Raw genomic sequence first — 9,769 nt, forward strand, 5'->3', positions numbered from 1 at the left:
GATTGTGGCGAGGAGGCCAGCCGGGGTGCTACTAAAGTCACCTCGCGGAGGTGAGCCGGAGCGGTGGCAGTGAGGATGGAGACACGGCGGACAGGATCAAAGCCACTTAGGAGGTCAGCGCTACAGGACTTGCTCCCCAAGGGGACGTGGGAGATGGGAGGGAGGCTGTCAAGCACGCTGGTGCTGCCTTTGACCTAGAGGACCCACGAATACAGTTGATGGAAATAGAGGAAAAAAACTAGAAAAGCACATATTTCCTTTCCTCGGAGTTCCGGACACAATGTACTGGTCCCCATGCCCCTAAAGGGGATGTACAAGCTGCCTTTCTCGAGAACACATTGCCTTTTCCTGTGGACCCAGAGTCCTTCTGTATGCTAAAATCTAGGCACTTAGATACCCGTCACAAATCACCGGCTGACCTACCAGGAAAATGAAGTATCAGGTGTGACACGCACAAAAGGTTCTAGAAATGTGAGGTGTAGTCACCAGATCTCAAGAAACACAGTTGGTAAAAGGCTCTGTCCTGAGTTGCCCAGTATGCCCTTCGGGACAGAGCTGGGGAAGGGAAATAGGATGGAAGAGAATACCACCCCACCCCCACCGACCTAGAAAGCACACTGAAACCTTCGGCTCGTCTTCAGAAGGAAAAGCAGAATGCTAGAGTTCATTCTTGCTAAATGAAACTGAGTTCTCAGTTGAAGTGAGGCATGTATTTGCTGTCCTTCTCTTCCAAAGCATGGCGAATGTTTGGATTTTGTGAGAGCATCTAGACTATCACACACACACACACACACACACACACACACAGAGCTCAAACTAGAAGAGGAAGTAGCCTGTCACTTTGTTTTAAAGGAAGTTTAAGAAACAGTGTTTACAAGACCCAGCTTAACAGTTGCAAACATCACAAGGGATGGCTACACCTGTCCCAATGTCATTCTACTCGTGACGGCAGCACAAACAGCACGACATCCCACAGGCTTCTTACGCCATCCTCACGTGGAAGCGAAGGCTCTCTTGAAAGTGCTATGTCATGAGAGAATCAGTAGGACCGCACGACTGATGGGGGCACCGAGGCACTCGCTGAAAGTTACTGTGGGTGTCCGCCGTGTCGCCAGCAGACAGCGCTTTCTAAATCTGAGTCCAACGCATCGGCGTCACCAGGGAGCCTGATAAAAACAGGAGTCCCTGGACCTCAAGGCGCACTTGCGAATCATCTTCTCGGTGTGTTCGCTGTGTTCCGTAAGCGACTCTGATGCAGAGGCAAGCTTGGGAGTCACTGACTTAGTCCATCCTCACCAGGAGGAAGTTTGTCCACCGGCCAGGGGATATTTAGCAAGGTCTGTAGACATTTCTGATTGTCACACCGGGGGAGAGAATACTACTAGCATTTAGCGGGTGAAGGGCAGGACACTGATAAAATCCTACAGTGCATGCGACAGCCCTCGCAACTAAAAATCATCCAGTCCAGAAACGTCAAGAGTGCTGAGGCCGAGGAACCCCGATGCAATCCAACCACTCGGGGAAGAATAGCCCAGGAAAAGCACACGATTTTTCATTCTTGCCGTGCGAGGTTGGCACCTAGCTGTCCAGAAATTCAGTTTTATTTTCTTGATTCTATGGAACTTTTATCTCTTTTATTATGGTAAAATACGCATCACGTAAAAATTACAGACTTAACCATTTTTAAATATACAGTTCGGTGGTATTAAATACATTCACATTGTGTATTCTATGTCATCTTAAAGATCTGATTTCAAAACTCTTCATGTGGAGCTTGGCTGTCACGTCACCTTCGTCCACAAGGCTCTCGATATGTAAATGTCTTGGGAATTATGGGTTTTCAGGCTAAGGAGCTGGCTTTAATGCGCTGAAGGGAAAGTCTGTATTATTGGTTCCAGTCTGGCTTGAAACAAGAAGCTTGTTCTATTCTGTGTACCACGCTGAATAAATCATAACCGGCTCCTAATGGTAACATTACTAAGCAGAGCACTGAGTGATTATCTCCCTGAAGCCCACGATGCCAGGAGCGGTGTATGAAGATCACCAGTTCTTCCTCATAAAGCAGGAGGCTTGTCCCCACTCACACAGCACTTAAGTAGCAGGCCAGATTTTGAGTCCAAATCAGTCCACCTAAAGTCCACGCGCACAGGCACCAGGCCAAACTGCCTCTCCCAGTGTCCAGGCCCCAAGAAACTAGACTTTCAAGGGTCTGTCTCACTCCAGGTAGCCTCCTTCTATAGTAACCCAGACCACTCGCCACATTTTCCCTAATTTTTCTCATAACACAACGCGCCCCTGGAAATCACATCGTTAGTGGATGGAGCAGGCAACCTGCAAGGGCACGTGTGGCTGCTCCAGTCAGGCCGGTGTTAATGGTGGGAGCCATTAAACAGGGGCCTAAGAAATGGAGAGACTCGAAGAGCCTCAGTCCCAGCAACGGAGCGACTCGAAGAGAACTATCAGACACGTGAAACAAGTCAGACAAATACCTCTTCTGTGCGGAATCGCTTCCCAAAGTCAGAGCATGTACCTGCCAGACCCCTTCTTCAGGGCTGCGTTTGAGCAGTTTCACTAACCATTTGCCTGTTTTCTGTAGGCAACTGACGGTTTAGACGGAGGAACGATATATCCGTCAAACAGGGAGATGAACTAGTAGGCCGGGCTGGTGACCGGAGCTGGTGTTATTTAGATACAAGTTATACTTAAAGCCACGAGAGAGCATGGCATCTGAGACAAAGAATGTCAGCAGGGACACGCAGACCAGAGGGCTAAGCGCTGAGGTTGTGGCAGACTTAGGAGAAAGAAATGGAACCGTGAAGGAAAGTCACACAGACCACTCAGACGAGCAGGGAGGCTCGCGGAGCGCCGGCCGACGGGGGGACGGGAAGCTGCAAGACACGGACGAGCAGCTCTGCCAAGCGGACCCCAGAGAGCGAGGCCAACGCAGCGGAGTGACGGCCACTTGATTTAGCAAACTGGGAGGCACCGGCGCCATCGAAGAGGGCAGCTGTACAGAGAGGAAAATGAGTATTCACCCCAAAGCTAGGTGGATCCTGAAGCAACGCAGGTGGCAGATACTGGCAATATTTAAATCAGCTTGGAATGGAGAGACAGAAAAATGCACACTGGCAAGAGAGTAATTTGGTTAAGAGGAGGGTTTTCCAAGGTAGGAAATGAAGAGCTTACTGTGGAAAGCTGAAGGGGAAAGGATGGTGAAAACACAGGCACAGCCAAAAAAATATGGGGGTTTCAGACAGGCTGCGTGCCCTGGGAAGAAAGTGGGGCCTCCCCCTCCCTCTCTGCTGGCTGCGGGACAGGAAGATGGGACGGCGGGAGACAGAGGCGTCCGCGGTCTGCGGGGGCACATGGACCCCTAAGCAGAGACACCGTGAGGCACAGGTAGAGGTGGCGGCTTTTTGTCCTCACGGTTCTCTTTGAAAAGAAAGGTGTGTGAGGGCAGGAGAAACCGGAGGCCTGAAGAACATGTGCCGGGAACAGCAGAAGTGTCGGCGAGTGGCCGAGAGATGGACGAAAATGCCGCGGAGCGGCGCTAGGGAGCCGGTGGACGCTGCGGGGCGTGAGCCGGCTGCTCGCCCAGCCAGGGCGATCCTGCCTTACTAGGTGATGCCCCCGCCTACCTGCCCTTCCATCTCTCGCCTTCCTCAATATTTAAAAAGTGAGGCAAAGAAAGAAGGAGAAAGGGAAACTGTTCTCGAGGGAAGGGCAGGTAAAAAGGAAAACCAGCGTCTTCTCGTTTTCGAATCCAACGATCACTGGCTTAAGCTGGCAGCGATAATGGCCGCCTTCGCGGAGCACTTGCTCCGGGCCAGGGCTCGACATTCCTCTCATGCTTTCCTTTAATCTTCACAACGACCATAAAAGTGGCAAAATATTATCTTGGCTTTACGAGACGAAGACGCGGAGGCTCAGAGGGGCTAACTGGGCCTCTCGCAGCAAGCGGGGCTCCAGGGCACCCGGCCAGGCTTCAGCTTCCCGGAGCCCGTGTGCGTCTGGTGGCCGCACGGCCTTTCAGCAGACGCCTCTCGTCACAGCGTCGGAGGTCCGCGCCCTTGACCGAGGAACGCGCGGTTCAGTAACGCGCAGGTTGAGAACAGTGGAAGGGAAGCCGCTGAGGCCCGGTCTGTGGGGACGGCCACCGCCCGCAGCCTCTGTGGCTCCCGAGGCCGAAACACGAGGACAGACAGTCAAGGCTGGAGCGGAAGCTGCGAACAGAGGAGCTGACACCTCTTCCGACAGCCTCAGGCGACACAGTAAGCTCCACTCCTGCAAACTGAGAAGGAAGATGGAGCAGTCTGCGCCAGGCACTCTCCCTGGAACCCAAGGGCACAAGCAGGACGGATGCCCACTCCGAAGCTCCCTCTCCTGGCGGCTCATTAATTAAACATCCGGTCACCAGAGAAACAGCGCCGACGAAGCAGCTCACAGGCTCCAGTTTCTCATGAGCCCCCAGAGTCAGGGGATTTGGGTGCCCTGTTGGGTGCCCATCATAAGCCAGACAAAGGGCCCCGCCCTGGCCGACAGGAACAAACTCTCACTGCAGAGCTGGGAACCTGACGGTTTTTCGCAAGCTCCCTGGGTGGTCCTTGGGCACACTCAAGGCCGAGGACCCCTGGTTTAAGCTGATGGACGGTGATGACACAGTGTGATAAGTGGAGGGTACTCCAGGTTCCACGAAAGCACAGGGCGTGATACCGAACCCAACTTCTGCAAATGCTTTTTAATGAAATAGTGGCTATCCGGGTCATAAAAAAAAAAAAGGGCACAGAGAGCTTTCTAAACAGAGGTAATGTGCGGTGGGAGAGGTTATGGAGGCTCAGAGGGGCTAACCGGGCCTCTCGCAGCAAGCGGGGCTCCAGGGCACCCGGCCAGGCTTCAGCTTCCCGGAGCCCGTGTGCGTCTGGTGGCCGCACGGCCTTTCAGCAGACGCCTCTCGTCACAGCGTCGGAGGTCCGCGCCCTTGACCGAGGAATGCGCAGGTTGAGAACAGTGGAAGGGAAGCCGCTGAGGCCCGGTCTGTGGGGATGGCCACCACCCGCAGCCTCTGTGGCTCCCGAGGCCGAAACGCGAGGACAGACAGTCAAGGCTGGAGCGGAAGCTGCGAACAGAGGAGCTGACACCTCTTCCGACAGCCTCAGGCGACACAGTAAGCTCCACTCCTGCAAACTGAGAAGGAAGATGGAGCAGTCTGCGCCAGGCACTCTCCCTGGAACCCAAGGGCACAAGCAGGACGGATGCCCACTCCGAAGCTCCCTCTCCTGGCGGCTCATTAATTAAACATCCGGTCACCAGAGAAACAGCGCCGATGAAGCAGCTCCCAGGCTCCCGTTTCTCACGAGCCCCCTGAGTCAGGGGATTTGGGTGCCCCGCTGGGTGCCCATCACAAGCCAGACAAAGGGCCCCACCCTGGCCGACAGGAACAAACTCTCCGCTGCAGAGCTGGGAACCTGACGGTTTTTCGCAAGCTCCCTGGGTGGTCCTTGGGCACACTCGAGGCCGAGGACCCCTGGTTTAAGCTGATGGACGGTGATGACACAGTGTGATAAGTGGAGGGTACTCCAGGTTCCACGAAAGCACAGGGCGTGATACCGAACCCAACTTCTGCAAATGCTTTTTAATGAAATAGTGGCTATCCGGGTCATAAAAAAAAAAAAGGGCACAGAGAGCTTTCTAAACAGAGGTAATGTGCGGTGGGAGAGGTTATGTGAACTTTATGCAACATGGCAGAAAATTAGGAGAAAACCCAATTAATAATCATTGCTCAAGTCTTCACTGCATGTGAAAACACATATCCAATTTTTTGTGCCAACTCTGAGTCGGTCAAGAAACAACACCTGACACCAGCATTGCCCTGAGTCTTGCTCCAACATCAGCAGTTCCAGGACAATAACAAGCTAGGTTTCTCTTTGTGTTCCCCATCAGCATTAGCAGGAGGCCTACGATCTAGCCAACTGTTTAAAAGTTCAGTCTTCAGAGTAAGGGAGGCCTGGGTTTGTGACCTGCCCTCACTAACTAGCAAATCACCGAACATCTATGAACCTCGGTATCTGCGTTGGTAAAACCCGGAATCCTCCCCGAGAATGAGACAAGGCGACATCGTGTGCCTCCCGATACGATGCCCCGAAAGGAAACAGTATCATCTCTCTGGCATTTCTGCCAAAAAAATGTAAAACCTGAAACTAATTGGCAGAAAACATCAGAGAAACCCAAACCGAAGGACATTCCACAAAATAGCTGTGCCGTATCACACAAAACCATCACGGTCACAATGGATAAAGGAAGTCTGAGTAACTATTCCATGTCAGTGGAGATCAGAGAGACAGGACAGTAAATGTAACTCATGACCCTGGATGGCTATCAGACTGCAGAGAAAATACCTAAAAAGGACCTTATTGGAACAAATGGTGAAACCCGAATATGGACTATGGGCTTTGAATTACATGATAGTGTTAAATTCCTGATTTTTATAAAGAGACTAGGGATATGTAAGAAGGATTTTGTTCTTAGGAAAGACACACTGGGTATTTAGAAGTATAGAGGTATGATGACTGTAAATCACCTTCAAATGGTTCAGAAAAAAGATACACACACACACACACCACACACATATATCAGAGAGAGAAAACAATAAAGCAAATGAAGCAAAACATTAATAACCCGTGAATCTAGATAAAAGGTAGAAAGGTAGACGGAGTTCTTCGTATTATTCTGGCCACTTCTCTGTGTTTGAAACGGTATTGAAACAAAGTTGGTTCCTCTTCAAAACGACCAGGCCATGAAAAACAAGGAAAGATGGAGAAATTGTCAAAGCCTGGAGGAGACTAAGCAAACACAACAACTAATTTCGGGATTGGATGCTGGAGCAGAAAAAGGACATTAGTGGAAAAATTGGTGGAATCCAAATAAAGTTTGCAGTTTTGGGACTAGTTCCGCATCATTGTTATTTTCTCAGTTTTGGCAAATGCGCCACATTTTATTAAGATGTTCACATTAGAGGACTCTGAGTGAAGGGGACATGGGCTCTCTCTGTGCAATCTTTGCACTCTTTCTATAAGCCTAACCGTGTTCAAAAACAATATATGTAAACCAAAAAAAAAAAAAAAACTACTGAATGAGAGAAGATATTTGCCAATGATACCTCTGATAAAGTGTTCGTATCCAAAATTTATAATGAACTCATACAACTCAACACCAAAAACACAAACAATCCAATTCAAAATGTGCAGAGGACCAGAATAAACACTTCTATAAAGAGGACATACAGATGGCCAAGAGACCTATGAAAAGATGCTCAGCATCACTAATCATCAGAGAAATGCAAATTAAAACCACAGTGAGCTATCATCTCACACCTGTCAGAATGGCTATCATCAATAAACCAACAAACAAGTGTTGACGAGGATGTGGAGAAAAGGGAACCCTCATGCACTGGTGGAGCAGCCACTATGGAAAACAGCTTGGAGGTCCCTCAAAAAAATTAAAAATAGAACAGCCTTACAGCCTAGCAATTGCACTCTGGGTATTTATCGAAAGAAAACCAAAAGATTCATTCGAAAAGAAGCATGTGCCCCTATGTTCATGGCAGCGCTAGTTATAAAAGCCAAGATATGGAAGCAACGTAAGTGCCCATCGACGGACAACTGGATAGGAAATGGTGGTAAATATACACAATGGAATATTACTCAGCCATAAAAAACATGAAATCTTACCATTCGTGACAACATGGATGGACCTAGAGCGTATTATGCTAAATGAAATAAGTCAAACAGAGAAAAACCAATACCATATGACTTCGCTTACACGTGGACTCTAAGGAACAAAACGAATGAACAAACCAAACGAAAACAGACTCAGAGATACGGAGAACAAGCTGAGGGTTGCCAGACAGGAGCACCAGGAATCCTGCTCGGCACCTCTCAGACTTCACTGCAGGGAGGAATCCCCTTGCGAAAATGCAGATTCTGGGTCAGAGGTTGGGGGTGGGGTCTGAGACTCTGCACTTCCAATGAGCTCCCAGGTGGTGTCCAAGCAACGGGGAGGGAAAGGGAGCCCGAAGGGAAAGCAACAAGACAGAGGCGGCTGGGCGCCAGTGGCACTGCCGAGCAGACGGGAGAGGCCAGCCTCACCCCGCCGAAGCGCTGTTTTCTTAGGTTGTAGCCAAACCTCGTCCTAACTACATTTAGTCGGCGCCAAGTAGTCCCAGACATATTTTAAAGTAAAATTCAAACCGTATCCTCTCCCAAGGAGCACGAGAAAAAGGATAAAAACCTGCTGCCTGATACAAATGTATGTAAAACGATTGAACGGGCTTCTCTACCCACAAAAGTTACCTTGGAGAGCCGTTAGACTGATAACAAGGTGCTGGCCTGATGATGCCTTTTTTGACAACAATCCAAAAAAAATTTACCCTTTCTTACATTCACGCTCAAGCTCAACTATTTCTGACTTGACCTTTATAATTTATTCTCATGAGGTGTTTGGAGCCACACAGGCCATATAGTCTTTACAGTGGTCTTCAAGTAGGTAATAAAATCTAACCAGGAAAAAAAAAAAAAAACAGTATAGATTATAAACATAATAGTATTAAGAACATAAATAAAAAGTGGAGTTTCCATAGTCCTTTAACTTTGAAAACGCAGAAAGCCATCTAGAATCCTATAATATGTGCTCTGTGAAAGCCTTAAATACACATTAAGTCTCAACCCTTTTTTTCTTTAACTCATTTGTGACTCATTAAAATGACAAAAGTAACCTTCCTGAGATAACCTATAATCGAACAGGACATGAGAGCTACACCATAAAGCTGTCAAAATCTGACTAAAGGATGCCTTCATAGGTGAAACCATTTTAAAAATCGTCTTGATATTTTTTTCATTCGGTAAATATGTATTGAGTATTTATTATACGCCCAGACAACATACTGGACGCACAGGGCACCTTATAGTCATCATCACATTACAACCGTCTTGGACCCCAGACTGAGCCTGCTATACTGCTTTCTTTATACAGCTGTTAATACAATGTATTTGGCTGCTTCTGTAAAACTCGAAGAGAAACGTGATTAAAAAATTAAGTTTTTGTTGTCTGTGATAAAACAATCTGCATATACTCACGAGTCCCTGCCAGGCAGGGCTGGGACAGCGTCCTCTGTGTCAACCGCCTGGAGCCTGGTCTGTTTGTCCCTCCCGCCTCCCTCACCGCATCGGACACAAGCCCTGTATTGACACCGTCCAAGTACTGGATGTTGGAGGAGTATAAAAACCCCATCCATCACCACTGCACGGGGGACAGAAGTCAAACTACACTGCAACTATTATTGCATAGATTTTTCAACACAGCCAGAGAGAGAAAGAGGGAAAAAACAGTGTTTTTCCAAAGTCGATGAAAATTCCAGAATAGAAAGAAAACTGACAACATGCCCCAAACTGCTGTCGGCATTACTAACCTGATCGATTTCCATGAGCTTGGGGTAGGCGCCTGGCCATTCTATGGCCACCTTGACGATGTCCGCGGGGGGCGGCATTGTGAACCCCGAGAGCGTCCAAAGCCGGAGGACCTGGGATGCTGCAGTGTAGACGGTCACACGTGCTTATCCCTAGTGAGGAATGACAAAAAGAAAAAAGAAAAGTCGCTCGGTGCAGAGGCAAGGCGAATTCTGCTTCATCACTTCCTGTTTTCACTGGTGGTTGAGGTACAAGAAACGGCTCAGGGTACAAACGACACCAGGCGCCAACTGCACCACCGGCCGCTC

The 9,769-nt window shown here is 49.0% G+C and overlaps 1 protein-coding gene across 1 annotated transcript in view; it reads right to left on the reverse strand.

Annotated features, from left to right (window-relative positions):
- ELMO1 (engulfment and cell motility 1) overlaps positions 1-9,658 on the reverse strand; it is a 404,818-nt gene extending 395,160 nt beyond the window's left edge. Inside the window, 1 exon segment of the mRNA XM_006912067.2 lies at positions 9,464-9,658. Coding sequence (XP_006912129.1) covers positions 9,464-9,541 — 78 coding nt within the window. The 5' untranslated portion in view covers positions 9,542-9,658.
- Positions 9,659-9,769: the final 111 nt, after the last annotated feature.

The sequence above is a fragment of the Pteropus alecto genome, unplaced genomic scaffold (genome assembly GCF_000325575.1).
Source record: "Pteropus alecto unplaced genomic scaffold, ASM32557v1 scaffold21, whole genome shotgun sequence".
Taxonomy (NCBI): Eukaryota; Metazoa; Chordata; class Mammalia; order Chiroptera; family Pteropodidae; genus Pteropus; species Pteropus alecto.